This window comes from Artemia sp. Qi Xiang Cuo, chromosome 13 (genome assembly GCF_049724085.1).
Source record: "Artemia sp. Qi Xiang Cuo chromosome 13, ASM4972408v1, whole genome shotgun sequence".
NCBI lineage: Eukaryota > Metazoa > Arthropoda > Branchiopoda > Anostraca > Artemiidae > Artemia > Artemia sp. Qi Xiang Cuo.
In genome coordinates this window covers 70,880,047-70,894,827 of record NC_142806.1, presented here as the reverse complement: position 1 = coordinate 70,894,827, position 14,781 = coordinate 70,880,047, and the positions used below count along the sequence as shown (strand labels likewise).

Genomic DNA, 14,781 nt, shown 5'->3' with positions numbered 1-14,781 from the left:
TTAAGTATTACTTGAAATGAAGATCAAATAAGATATAATATGAAGTCTGGAAATTTGGTCATTTCTCTCTATACAACAGTGAATTTCAAGCTATGATACAAATTCTAAAGTTAGTCTATAGTCGTAATGCTATAAAGATGGCTTTACTTCGAACTTGTCTACAAACTAATCATGATATGTCCTTTCCAGAACCAAAACGAGAGCCAGTCATTGAACTGAGCCATTGTGTAAAAGTGATACCAAATTAAACGAAAGCAAAATAAAGCAACCATCCCAAAATACTTTATTTATATTCTGTACAAATGTCCTTAATTAGTTTGCTTTTACTATACCAAAACTCCTACATTATTTTGTGTTTTCAGCAAAGCGCTAGTTTTCTATAATCCTAGAAACATAGGGAAACATAATTAGTTAGTTTATTTGTACTAGTTTTATTGACATAAAACTGTAATTTTGAATAGTTTTACTAGCATGCATGTATTTCACAAGTTTTACCTAACATAGGGATACCATAAAGATCTTATGGTAGAGGCTCCACTGTGCCGGGTAAAGAAAGTAAAACTTTGAAACTCGTTAAGGTAGGTGGAATTTCTTCTGATTAGCCCTAATGAAAGGTACTACTTGGAAATATTTCGCTAGATTTAAGGTGCTTTTGCTGGTAAATTTACAACGACTTACATTTATTGATGACGACCTTGCATGGATTTGGACATTTTAATTTGGTTGATGGTTCGGTTCACAGTGGTTCGGTTATACTGTTTGGTCCTAGGTAGTTGGATAGATGAGTAAGGTCAAAACCTCGTTCAAGTGCACATTTATCTCAATTGTTGGATCAGGATCACAGTCTTTTTCTTCTTCTTCTCTCTCTCTCTCTCATTTTTTTTATTGCCAATTAATTACCTCTAAAACATTATATGTTAGATAGGCTGTGAAGTAATGATTTTTGTTCGTTTTAAGTTTCAACTTCGCTCCTTACTTCCCTCGGAAAAACTTTTTTTTAAATTAATAGCGTAAAAGATAAGAGACCAAAAATCCAAACGGAAGGTTTTCACCTTATTTTACATCATTATCATCATTTAAGGTAACCGTAAATGAATAAGGTGAGCGCTATAGTGTATAACGGTATTTCGGAAACCTCCCTAATGAAAGCACCCTGTCCTTTCGTTGGAGATTGTAGCTGTACTCGTGTACATGTTTCTTGGGGAGTTTTAACCTTAAACGGTCCATGCATATGTTACCGTGAATGTCCGAAATCTGGTTAATGTCGACATTCACCGGTGAATGTCCGAAATTCCTTTTTCTCTGCATGGATTCAATTAGCTTTGCGAATTCTTCACTCTTATGCAAGCTTGATTGGTAAAAGTCAAATTTGGATTAGATTAGGTTAAATTAAGTTATAAATCTCAGAAATGGGTTAAAAGCCTATCCTAACCTGTCACCATCAAACCATGCAAACTCAAAACTCAAAAAGTTAACTGACAACGCTGATTAAATCAAAGGATGAAAAAAAGGTATTTTGGACATTCATCAATTTCGGGCATTCACGGTAAGATATACAGGCTACAAATGTCAAAAACACTTGAAGTGTGTACACCGTTTGGGGAGTATCAAACGCCTTGCCTGACTGTAAACATCTTTATCGTAATTACAGGCACGAATCTGCTATCCATTTTGTAGATACACTTCATAGAGCAAAACTAATTAGTATTGTGTGGCTGTGACGGACGTAATAAAATGAGACTTAACTGTATATTTTTTTCACAAAACGCAACCGCTATGTCATTCATTTAGTTTTCTTTTTCAGGTGAAAACATTGGGATGAAAAAAGTGAGAAAATGAAAGAAAAACATGAGACGATTACGTTTAAGGTCATCTTTCGTGTTTATTATCTATTCGGCGATTGTTTCTTTCTTTCTCCTTACTCTTGTCACGCAGGTAAGACTATTTGTAGATGGGGAGTGGAGCTTACACATGTAAATGTTGAACAGCGAGGGGGAATAACAGGTTTATAAGAATATACAGACGCGGCCGTCTAAATTCAAAAACGTTTTGTCAAGGCGTTGCACACTCTCTGCTACTAGGTGCACATCTCGTAGGCCCCTTGATCCACCCGAGAGTGGCTTACTTCACCTACGCCTGGCACATACTATCTGGTGTAAATGATTTTTGAAAGGGTGAACCCCTTAATGCTTTCATAGTTTTAAGCTAGGCACACCTCCAGCCGCATACACGGATTTCATTTCAGAAGGAGGGCCAAACTGGGGAGAGGGCCATTTATATATGCCATTATATATGATTACCTTATGTCCCAGCAAATTTAGGTACAGCTCCAGATTTTGTGGTTGAGTGTTGATGTCCCCAAAAAGTGTATTTTGTAATGCCTTTTAGGACTATTAAACACTGCATAGAAGTGTTCCTATGTTAATATATACGAATGCCACGGCTGATAATTAATTTTTTCTTCTAATTCATCAATGCTAATTTGAATTTATAGGAAGTATTTATGTTAAAAGGTGGTTTTCACGCTATTTTGTTGTGTTTTTTTTCACAAGATAGAGAAACCGAGGGGTTATCCACTCTCCACCACTCGGTGTATATCTCAGAAAGCCATCTGTTCAGCCATACAATTGCCAACAACGCTTGCAACGCTTCTGCCACGTCATCTCTCCTTGTTACCCGTGTGACGAACTTCCGCCAAGCATTCCAAAGACATTTTTTTTCCTGCAAGGCTCTGCTAAAATTGAGGAGACTTGCAGAGTGGGCAGCCTGCCCAGGAGTGCATTAAACAAACAACAACAAAACCATTTGGTGAACGCAATCTTTGAAAGTGAGAAGCCCCTAAATGAAACGGCTAAGGTGGATGTTCGTGTTTTGTGGAAATCTATAACACTAATTTGTACGCTTGGGCCAAAAATAGCTAAATCTGATTAACAAATCCGATTTACTAGTAGAGTGCTCTTAGCCAGTGGATTTTAGTGTGAAAATCAGACCCTTAGCTTCATGGCTTTTAGAAAAGCTGTGAATCTGACAGCCTTTCTTATTCCTTTTCAAGTAAATTCAATATGAAGTAAATATATCTTTGAGAAGTAGCATAACCATAACCTAAATAAAATCAATAGTAAAGGTTAAGGAAAATGACAAAAATCGGTGTTGGTGGGAATCGAACCCAAGAACTCTGCCATGGCGTATCGCAGCATCGACAACAATAATTCAGTGATTTTTCTGTTGCTTGTAGTATTGGTTACAAGGACTGCTTGCAGTTTTCAAACAGTTCGTGGTAACGAACTCTAAGTAAGGAACGACCCGGCTCAATAGTGACCAAACTCTAAAAACTGGAATTTTGATGCTAATAGGTACACAAATAGAATCAGGCTTTTATGCTGATTTCTAATATATAAGTTTTATAAGTTCAGTCTTACCCATCAAAAGTTACGCGCCTGAGAAAATTTGCCTTATTTTTGAAAAAAGGGGGAAACAACCCCTAAAAGTCATAAAACTTTAATGAAAATAACACCATCAGATTCAGCGTATCGGATAACCTTACCAGAGAGGTTTCAAGCTCCTATCTACAAAAATGTGGAGTTTTGTATTTTTTGCCAGAAGAAAGATCACGGATGCGTGTTTATTTGTTTGTTTGTTTTTGTTTTTTGTTTTATTTCCCCGGGGGTAATCGTATCGATTCAGTAGCCCTAGAATATCGTTAGGGGGCTCATCTGAACGAAAATTAAAAGTTCAAGTGCCCTTTTTAAGTGACCAAAAAAATTGGAGGGCAACTTGGCCCCCTCCCACGCTCATTTTTTCCGGAAGTCACCCAATCAAAATTTTGAGATAGCCATTTTGTTTAGCATAGTCGAAAATCTAATAAATATGTCTTTGTGGATGACTTAATCCCCCATAGTTCTCGGGGGAAGGGCTGCAAGTTATGAACTTTGCCCATTGTTTACACATAGTATTAGTTAATGGGAAGTATACAGACGTTTCAGGAGGGATTTCTTTCTGGTTGGGGGGGGGGGGGTTGGATGAGGGGGTTACGGGGGAGGATCTTTCCAAGGAGGATGTTTCCTTGGGGGGAGGGAGATTTCTCCATGAAGGGGGCACCGGATATGCCAGCGTTATTTAAAAGATGATCAGAAATTAAATATAAAAAAGTTTTTTTCAACTGAAAGTAAGGAGCAACATTAAAACTTAAAACGAACAGAAATTATTACGTATATGAGTGGGTTCGCCCCCTATTCAACACCTCGTCCTTCACGCTAAAGTTTTTTTTTAGTACTTTCAAAAGAGCTATCTATTCTAATTAACCGGCCTTTGTGATTCAGGGGTTTGTGATTCGAACAAAATGAAAACTTTAGCGTAAAGAGCGAGGTATTGACAAGGGGTAAACTCCCTAATATACGTAATGAAAACATACAAATATTACGTAATGTTACGTAATGTTACGTAAGTTAATTAGTAAGTTACGTCAGAACAAAATTTCGGGAAAGACATAAAATTAATATGCAAATTTCATTCTAATTATTCATGTACGTTGAGCCAAAATCGAAGCAACTCAAAAACGTTCAGAAACTAAATAAAAAAACAAGTTTTTTTTAACTGAAAGTAAGGAGCGACATTAAAACTTAAAACGAACAGAAATTATTCTGTATATCAAAGGAGCTCTCCCCTCTTCAACGCCCCGCTCTTTACGCTAAAGTTTTTATTTTTTTAAAAAATAGAGTTGTGAGAAAGAGCCTAACTTTAGCTTAAAGAGCGAGGCGTTGAGGAGGGGACAGCTCCTTTCATATATGGAATAATTTCTGTTCGTTTTAAGTTTTAATGTCGCTCCTTACTTTCAGTTAAAAAACTTGTTGTTTTATTTAATTACACACTGAGAGGGCAGTTATGCCTTTGAAATGTTTGGCATAGTGTTCTGGATGTTTCTTTCTATTTATTTATCGTTAAAAGCAACCTGTGTTTTTATAATTTATTCGCTTTATTGACTTATTTATCAATAGAAAAAACTAGGTGAGTAGCGTTGATCATCAGTTCATCAGATCAGATCATCAGCGCTGATCATGATCAGCGTTGATCATAGTAATGATCAACTACTCCCCCACCGCCTTCAGTTCCAACAACGCTGATAGTTGAGGTTAAAATGGACCAAGGAGAAGAAAATGTTCAGCTAGAGCTTACTTCTTATTTTGATAATTTCGGAAAAACGACTGCTTCTTCTGTGAGCTATAGAACTCCTCGTTGCGATTTCAGAGCCTATCTTGGACCCCCATGTTTAAAGTCAATGGTCTTGAACCCTGTTTCTGAGTTCGAGGTAGCTCGGATCGTAAATGCACTTAAAGGTTCATCGTCTTCAGGGCCAAACAGAATTCCTACAAGGGTTATCCGTGCTGTTCTTCCTGCTATTCTGTCACCTTTGACTAAGCTTGTCAATCTGTCTTTCGTGAATGGAATTTTCCCTGAATCACTCAAACGAGCTAATCTTATAGTGCTGTATAAAGGTGGGTCCCAGAGTGATCCTGCTAATTACAGGCCAATTTCTCTTCTATCTGTTTTCAGCAAAATTTTTGAGAAGGCTATGCTATCCAGGCTTCTTAGCTTTCTGGATGTCAAAAATTTTTTCCATGATTTCCAGTTTGGATTCCGAACGAATCACTCTACAGAGCATGCTTGTGCATCTCTCTTGAATTTCATTCATTTGGCAATAGATTTTGGTCTTATCCCAGCAGCTTTATTTTTGGATGTTCGTAAAGCTTTTGATTCTTTGACTCATCAGATTCTTCTTTGGAAATTATTTCATATTGGTATAAGATCAAATGTTTTCTCTTGGTTTGAATCATATCTTTCTGGTAGACTTATTTCAATTGATCCGCTTTTCCAGAGCCCTTCTGAAGTAGAATATGGCGTCCCCCAGGGATCTGTTCTTGGCCCCGTTTTATTTCTGATTTATGTCAATGATCTTATTTCAGCAGTCAAGAACACCAGTCCTCTAGTATGCTGCAATCTTTGTCATCCGGATGTTCCTTTGTGTCCCAATGCTACTTCTAATGAAGATTGCCTCGTTGCTTTTGCTGACGAAAGCACTTTTGGGACTTTAGGGAGGACGGACTGTGATGTCAGATCTAATCTGGTGGCAATATTCGAGAGAGTAGTTTCATGGTTTGAGGCGAATTGCTTGGCCTTGAATGTTACCAAGTCACATTTTCTTATTTTTTCTCGAATTGGTGTAGCTTTCCCTCAACTGACACAGCTTCAGGTGTCACAAGGCTCCTTGTGTAGACCAAAGAATCGGTTGGTCCGGTTTCTTGGTATCCTGCTTGATGAGAACCTTTCGTTTAGACACCATATAGCCATGATTAGGGCTAAGGTCTCACGGAGTTTGGGTGTCATTCGAAAACTCAAACACACCTTTCCTGGATCTATTCTGAAGCTTCTTTTTTTCTGCCTTGTCCAGTCATATGTCTCTTATTGCCCCATAGTATGGATGTCTACTTTTCCTTCTACACTGCGGTCGCTTTATGTCATGTATTATAAAAATCCGCGTCTGGTTATTGACACCAACTGTTATTCACCAAGACCGCTTCTAAATCTACAGTCTATCTACATTCTTTCTTGTGCTTCTTTTGTTTTTCATCAGCTTCATGGCAATCTTCCAAAATATCTTCAAAAAACTCCTCAGTTTATTTCTGATTCAGCTCCATATAACCTTCGTTCGTCACATAATATCTGCATTCCTTCTACTCCCTCTGTGCGGTCAGATTTCAATCCCCTCATCGCTTGTCATCAAGTTTGGAACTCCCTGCCTTCTTCAGTACAGAAATGCCACTCGTTTGGCACTTTCAAGAGGATTCTTAAGGACCATTTAGTTAAGAATCAAACTGAATAATTTTTTTTTTTTTTTTTTTATTTATTTTTTTTTTTTGTGGAGTTGATGTCCACTGAATGTTTAGTTTTGTTTTATGGTGGTCTTCTCTGCGCTATGACTCCCAGACCTCAGGTATGACTATCAATATTTATTGCTGAAACTTGTATAGTTCACTAAGGAGTAGCATTCATGAAGACGGGTTAAATTTTATTGCTTTCGCACCATTTTATTACAGTCCAATAATTATAAGCCTTATGACTGAATTAACCCATAAACCTCAATTTTGCTACCTAGCCTCAGAAATAAGCAGAGCTGATTGAATTGGAATTTATATAGTTTTAAATACAAGCTAAAAGGGCTGTACATGGCTTAAGTTTTGATTTTTTAATATTTTGGCTAAGAGTTATGAATAATATCGTAACAGCTATTATGATGTTGGTTTTACCTGACAATACACATACTTCTGTTTCGACGATAGGGATTCGCTTATAGTAATAATAATATTTTTTTTTTTTTTTTTTTTTTTTTTTTTTTTTTTTTGTGAGTCTATTTAATATAATTAATAAATTTAGTTTATTTATTCTAATTTTTTTTATAGTTTCCAGTTTATCTATATTTTCTTTTCTTCTCCTTCATATGTGAGTAAGTGATCATTTTAAATTTTCTTTTGTTTTTTATATCTGAGTATGTAATTCATATGTCGTCCCTCTTTGTACAGGCCAATGAGCCTTTGAGGGATTAATAACATGTAATATTATATGCGTATTTAATGAAGAATAAAACTTATCTTATCTTATCTTATCTTAATAAATACGAGGTTAAGCAAAATAATCTCAGTTATCATTTAGTTCCTCCGTAGGTTTACTGTAAACGGTAGTATAAGTCAGCTTCGCTTTTCATTTGCTTTTCGCCAGCTTGCTCACAATCAACATCCTCACCATACGCGTTATTGCTTCCCCCCTCCTTTTTAAGGTTCAAAACTTTTCTTTTAATTCATTGGTTAATTAGTGAACAGAAAATTAACTACAAAGTTTAACACACGAATGATACTGAATTTGATGAAAACGTGTATGGGGATCATTTTCGAAACCCTTGCTTATAATTAATTTTAAAAAATTTCTTATGGAACTAAAGAGTAAAGTTAAAACTTAAAAAAAAGACTGTTGCTTCGCAGATTACTCAAGATATTTATGCAAAGCTAACTAAGCAAACTGACTCATGACGTTTTCCAATTTCTGTAGAACGCTAAAACTAGTGCTTTACTGAAAACTAAGCTTTCCGGAATATTTGATAGAATTTTTATTATATACTAAAACTTATCGATTCAATTTGAGTGAAAGACTATGGAGATACTTTTAAAATAGCCTTTTATTTTCTGCAGCTTACTCATAAAATTTTCTGCTCCAACGGGAACATAACGAAACAAATAAGAGTTCCAAATAGGAATAGATCCTTTTATTAGACAGTGAAACGAATATATATACCCAGGCTCTAGATATTTCGATGACACAGTCGGTCATCATCATCAGTAGAGTTACTAACGTATCAAAATAAAACAAACTATGGTTATACTAAACAAAATAATCACATCAGGGTCAAAGCAAGTTACTGGTCCATTGACTTTAAAACTTCACTAACTGTTCTTGAATTTTGTAATACTGCGTTGAATGAAGGTGGTACAATTTTGTACAAAATTAAATATAAAAAAACAAGTTTTTTTTAACTGAAAGTAAGGAACGACGTTAAAACTTAAAACGAAAAGAAATTATTCCGTATATGAAAGGGGCTGTCCCCTCCTCAACGCCTCGCTCTTTACACTAAAGTTTTTCATTTTTTAAAAAAAAATAGAGTTGTGAGAAAGTCAAAATTTAGCGTAAAGAGTGAGGTGCTGAGGAGGGGACAGCTCCTCTCATATATGGAATAATTTCTGCTCGTTATAAGTTTTAACGTTATTGCTAACGTTCAATTAAAATAACTTGTGTTTTGTGTTTAATTTTTGAACGTTTTTGAATTAATGCAGGTTTTGATTTTGGCTCACCGTACATAAATAATAAAAAAAAAATTTGAATATTAATTTTACTTTTATTTGGTTAAAAGGGTTTCTCGAAACCTGTTTAATTTTATTTACGAACCTTTTTATTAGTAATAAATATACGTAACTTACGAATTAACTTACGTAACGAACCTCTATATTCTTATATTTTTAATACGTATATTAGAGGATTCGCCCCCTAGTCAATACCTTGCTCTTTAAGCTAAAGTTCGAATTTTGTTCCAATTCTTTAAAAACCCCTTAATCACAAATGCCGTTAGTTAGAATAAATAGCTCTTATGAAAGTACTAAATAATCTTTGGCTTAAAGAGCGAGGTATTAACTAGGGGATGAACCCAATCATATACGTAATGTTTTCTGTCGTTTTAAGTTTTGATGTTGCTCCTTACTTTCAGTTAAAAAACTAGTTTTTTTTATATATAATTTCTGATCTTTAAAAAATGCTGGGAAATCCGGCGCCCCCTTCATAGCAATGTCTCGTCTCCCATGAAAACTTCCTTCATGGTCAGATCCTCCCACATACCCCCCGATCCAGTCCCCCCCCCTACGACCAGAAAAAATCCCCTCTGAAAACGTATTTATACTTCCCAATAGCCAATACTATATGTTAACATTGGGTAAATTTAAAAGCTTTCAGCTCTCCCCCGGTAGACTTCGGGAGATCAAGTCATCCCAAAAGACATATTTATCATATTTTCAACCATGCTGAACAGAATGATTATCTAAAAATCTTTATCGGGTGACTTTGGAGCAAAAATGAGCGTGGGAGGGGGCCTAGTTGCCCTCCATTTTTTTGTTCACTTAAAAAGGGCACTAGAACTATTAATTTCCGTTCGAATGAGCCCTCCCACGATATTTTAGGACCACTGGGACGATCACCCCTGGGGAAAAAAACAAAAAAAAAACAAACAAACAAACAAACAAATAAATATGCATCCGTGATGTTTCTTCTGGCAAAAAATGCACAATTCCACATTTTTGTAGATAGGAGCTTGAAACTTCCGCAGTAGGGTTCTCTGATACGCTGAATATGATGGTGTGATTTTCATTAAGGTTCTATAAATTTTAGGGGGTCTTTCCCCCTTTTTTTGAAAATCAGCCAAATTTTCCCAGGCGCGTAACTTTTGATAGGTATGACTAAACTTGATGAAACATATATATTTGAAATCAGTATTAAAATTTGATTCTTTTAATGTATCTATTGGTATCAAAATTCCGTTTTCTACAGTTTCGGTTACCATTGAGCCGGGTCGCTCCTTACTTACAGTTCGTTACCACGAACTGTTTGATTGTAGGTCAAAACAAGTTACCGGTGCATTGACTCAAAAAGTTCACTTACTGTTCTTGAATTCTGTAATACTGTGTTGAATATTCTTCTAATTAATGCTGCTGAATTTATTTCAGCAGCCATGAAATGAAATGTTGCTGAATTTATAGGTGCTAAATTTATCTTCTTATTCTTCTAATAGCAAATGAAATGTTGCTGATTCTAAAATTGGTCTGTCATCCCCATTTATACGAAGTTGGTATTTTTTTCAAGACCACACTGTCTTTTCTGTGACGAAAAAAATAACAAATATTTGTTTTGTCATAGGAAAAGCAGTATGGTCTTGAAAAAAAAATATCGACGGGGACATCCTATTTTTAAGGGTTTGTTTTTGTGTTTTCAATATAGCGCTACTTCATAGTATTCTACAGATATTAGAAAATGCCACGAATTAGTTTACTTGCGAAAGTTTTATAGATACATTTTGTATAATCTACGAGGTAATGATTTTTTATCGTAACTATTATTATATACTAAATAAATATAAAATAATTTTTGGGAAAAGGGAGGGGAGGTAGAAATTGATGTCTAATCGCGCTTGAGTTCCGAGAATATTTTTGGTCTACACTTTTATTTTTGATGCTGGGGGAGGGGGTTATCTCATTGCGACAATCTTTTTCTTTTTAGCAAAAATATTGCGTTCACATGTTTATCGGCACCGAGATGGAAAAGGCGAGGCTGGGCATCATAAGCTTTGCTAGAAAATTTCCTGTGGAGGAGGATTGACAAGGGCTACCAGTAGTTTTGTTTTCAATTATTTGAAATAATAAAATTTATCTTTTTCTATTTATATACAATGCTTCAATTTATTCAAATATATGTATACAATGCATTTAAACATCAGAAAAGCCTATAGTAGAGGTGGACATGGGCTTCAATCAAGTAAAGGATCAAGAGTCACATAGAATTTCATTCAGATGAACAATATTACCCCTTTCCGTCCACACAAAATTCTTTAGTAAAATTCATCGAACATTTGGTCCAAATATTTAAGTTTCGGCAAAAATTTCAATTAAAATTCAGTGTTTTTATTCTTTAGCAAAAAAAGAGGCACGCAACCGATTAATTTACTATTATTGATATATATAATTTAACACCCAAAAATCAAAGATTTATGAAGCCGGTAGCTCACATCATACCTTGGTTAGGTCTGGACCAGAAACTAAGCATAAAAAAAAATTTTTTTCCAACCAAAAATAAGAGTAGAGGAGGGGGTACCAGCCCGACGATCACCACGTGGTTTATGGTTTTCTCAGTGAGAATGAAAAAACAGGAATTTTCTCACATTAAAAAACAGGAATTTTGTAAAATTTATGGTTGTTTTCATTGATGTTTACGGATTATTTATGGTTTTTGTCAGTGAGAATTTGAAAAAACAGGAATTTTGTCACATTCATGTCTGTTTTTATGGTTTTTGTCAGTGAGAATTTGAAAAACAGGAACTTTCTAACATTTTTGTATGTTTTTATGGTTTTTGTCAGTGAGAATTTGAAAAAACAGGAACTTTCTCACTGAGAAAACCATAAACCACGTGGTGTAGTCACGAGTCAGAACACCTGTGCTGTCGACCTAAATTCACCTATCGTGAATCAATAATTCCCCTTAGAAACAACAAATTAATTTCCCTTTTCTTGACAGATCAATCAATCAATGACATCATCTGTCAGACTTTAAAAATTTTCGCCTAGAAACATTTCTTCAGGAATAGATCCAAATCATTAATGTCTTTGCCTCGGGAACAGTTCTACTGGTCGAACTCCAAAAGATATTAATAACCAAAGGCCATGAAAACAATTAGGCAAGAAACATCTTAGCGATGAATTGTTTTAGCGCGCGAAAAGGTTTCATATTAATTTGAAATGCGTTAGCGCAGAGATGCCAATAACAAAGGAACACGCAGAATTTACGTTTAGGGATTATTTGGGCGAAACCGTTTTAGACAGGTTATGGAACTATTTCGGCGAAACAGATAGAGACATTTTAAAAGAAGATTTTTGAAGAGATTTTAGAAGAGAATTTGAGTGTGGTCATTATAATACACAAGTTTCATTTGAACAGTGTTGTGAGGTCCTCTAACCCAACCCCAAAGGGTTCCAATCCTCCTACCCCAACCCCGAAGGAAGCCCCCGGTCCTCAAAGCCCTCCCAACTCCCAAAGGCCCTCCACCGGGCCCCCAAAGGCCCACCCAGACCCCCAAAGGCCATCCCCAGGCCCCAAATGTCCCCCAGGCTCCCAACTGTCCCCCCGGACACTCAAAGGCCCCCCAAGCTCCCAAAGGGCCACCGGCGCCTCAAAGGCCCACCCAGACCCCCAAATGCCATCCCCGGGCCCCCCAAAGGCACAACGAGCTCCCAAAGGACCAACGGGGACCCAAAAGCCCTCCACCGGTCCCCAAAAGTCCCCCAGGCACCCAAAGGCCCACCCGGCGCCCCCAAGGCCCCCCCCGACCCCCCAAAGCCAATCCCGGACCCCCAAGCCCCACCCCCCGGCCCCCAAGGTCCCCCCCAGCACCCCAAGGACCACCGACCCTCAAGGGACCCACACACCCACAAAGTCTCTCCCCGAGCACCCGTCTTTCGGTGATGTGTGTTGTCTGAAACCTAGGATTTTGGATGTGTAGTTTGATACTTCAGGCTGTTCTGAGATAAGGTTTCATAGTATTTACTAGGTGAATGTTGTCTGAAACAAATAGTTTGGGATGAGTAGTTTGCTATTTAAGTCTTTTATTAGCTAGGTTTCTTAGCCTTTCGTTGATGTGTGTTGAGTGAAAGTTATGATTTGGGATATGTAGTTTGTTATTTTTGACTTTTCTGAGTCGGATTTCTTAGTCTTTCATAGGTGAGTGGTGTCTGAAACCTATGATTTGGGATGTGTAGTTTGCTATTTTCGACTTTTCTGAGCTGGATTTCTTAGACTTTCATAGGTATGAGTTGTCAGAAAATTATGATTTGGGATGTATAGTTTGCTATTTCAGTCTTTTCTGAGCTAAGGTTTTATATTATTTCGTAGTTGAATGTTGTCTGAAACAAATAGTTTGGGATGAATAGTTTGCTATTTTTGACTGTTATGAGATTGTTTTATTAGTCTTTAGTTGGTGTGTGTTGACTGAAACAGATGATTTGGGATATGTAGTTTGGTATTTTTGACTTTTCTGAGTTGGATTTCTTAGTCTTTCATAGGTGTGTGTTCTATGAAACCTATGATTTGGGGTGGGTGGATTGCTACTTTTGACTTTTCTGAGCTGGATTTCTTAGCCTTTCATAGATGTTTGTTGTCTGAAACCTATAGTTTGGGATGACTAGTTTGCTATTTTTGACTTTTCTGAGCTAGGTTTCTTAGCCGTTCATAGGTGAGTGTTGTCTGAAACCTATGATTTGGGATATGTAATTTGCTATTTCCGACTTTTCATAACCGGATTTCTTAGTCTTTCGTAGGTATGTGGTGTCTGAAACCTATGATTTGGGGTGTGTGGGTTGCTATTTTTTTGACTTTTCTGAGCTGAATTTCTTAGCCATTCGTAGGTGTGTGTTGACTGAAACCTATGATTTGGGATGGTTAATTTGCTATTTTCGACTTTTCTGAGCTAGATTTCTTAGCCTATCATATGTGTGTCCTTTCAGAAAATTATGAATTGGGAGGTGTAGTTTGCTTTTTGGACTTTTCAGAGCTAGGATTCTTAATCACTCATATGTGTTTGTTGTCTGAAACTTCGAGTTTGGGCTGAGTAGTTGGCTATTGCAGACCTTTCTGAGCTAAGGTTTCTTAGTATTACGTAGGTGAATGCTGTCTGAAACTTATGATTTGGGATATGTAAATTACTATTTTGGGCTTTTCTGAGTTGGATTTCTTAGTCTTTCATAGGTGTGTAGTGTCTGAAACCTATGATTTGGGATGTGTAGGTTCCTATTTTCGACTTTTCTGAGCTAGGTTTCTTAGCCTTTCATAGGTATGTGTTGTCAGAACATTATGATTTGGGATGTGTAGTTTGCTATTTCAGGCTTTTCTGAGCTAAAGTTTTCTAGTATTTCGTAGCTGAATGTTGTCTGAAACCAATAGTTTGGGATGAGTAATTTGCTATTTCCGACTTTTCATAACCGGATTTCTTAGTCTTTCGTAGGTGTGTGGTGTCTGAAACCTATGATTTGGGATGTGTGGGTTGCTATTTCAGGCTTTTCTGAGTTGGATTTCTTAGTCTTTCATAGGTGTGTAGTGTCTGAAACCTATGATTTGGGGTGGATGGATTGCTACTTTTGACTTTTCTGAGCTGGATTTCTTAGCCTTTCATAGGTGTTTGTTGTCTGAAACATATAGTTTGGGATGACTAGTTTGCTATTTTGGACTTTTCTGAGCTAGGTTTCTTAGCCGTTCATAGGTTAGTGTTGTCTGAAACATATGATTTGGGATGAGTAGTTGGCTATTTCTGACTTTTCATAACCGGATTTCTTAGTCTTTCGTAGGTGTGTGATGTCTGAAACCTATGATTTGGGGATGTGTGGGTTGATATTTTTTGACTTTTCTGAGCAGGATTTCATAGCCATTCGTATG

The 14,781-nt window shown here is 36.7% G+C and overlaps 1 protein-coding gene across 2 annotated transcripts in view; it reads left to right on the top strand.

Annotated features, from left to right (window-relative positions):
• LOC148945608 (core alpha-(1,3)-fucosyltransferase-like) overlaps positions 1-14,781 on the top strand; it is a 123,324-nt gene that overhangs the window by 48,068 nt on the left and 60,475 nt on the right. For both annotated transcript variants that reach the window (XM_089099374.1, XM_089099373.1), the window contains exon 2: positions 1,805-1,935. In XM_089099374.1, the coding sequence (XP_088955500.1) occupies positions 1,849-1,935 (87 nt within the window). In that variant the 5' untranslated portion in view covers positions 1,805-1,848. The remainder of the gene's footprint in view (positions 1-1,804; positions 1,936-14,781) is intronic.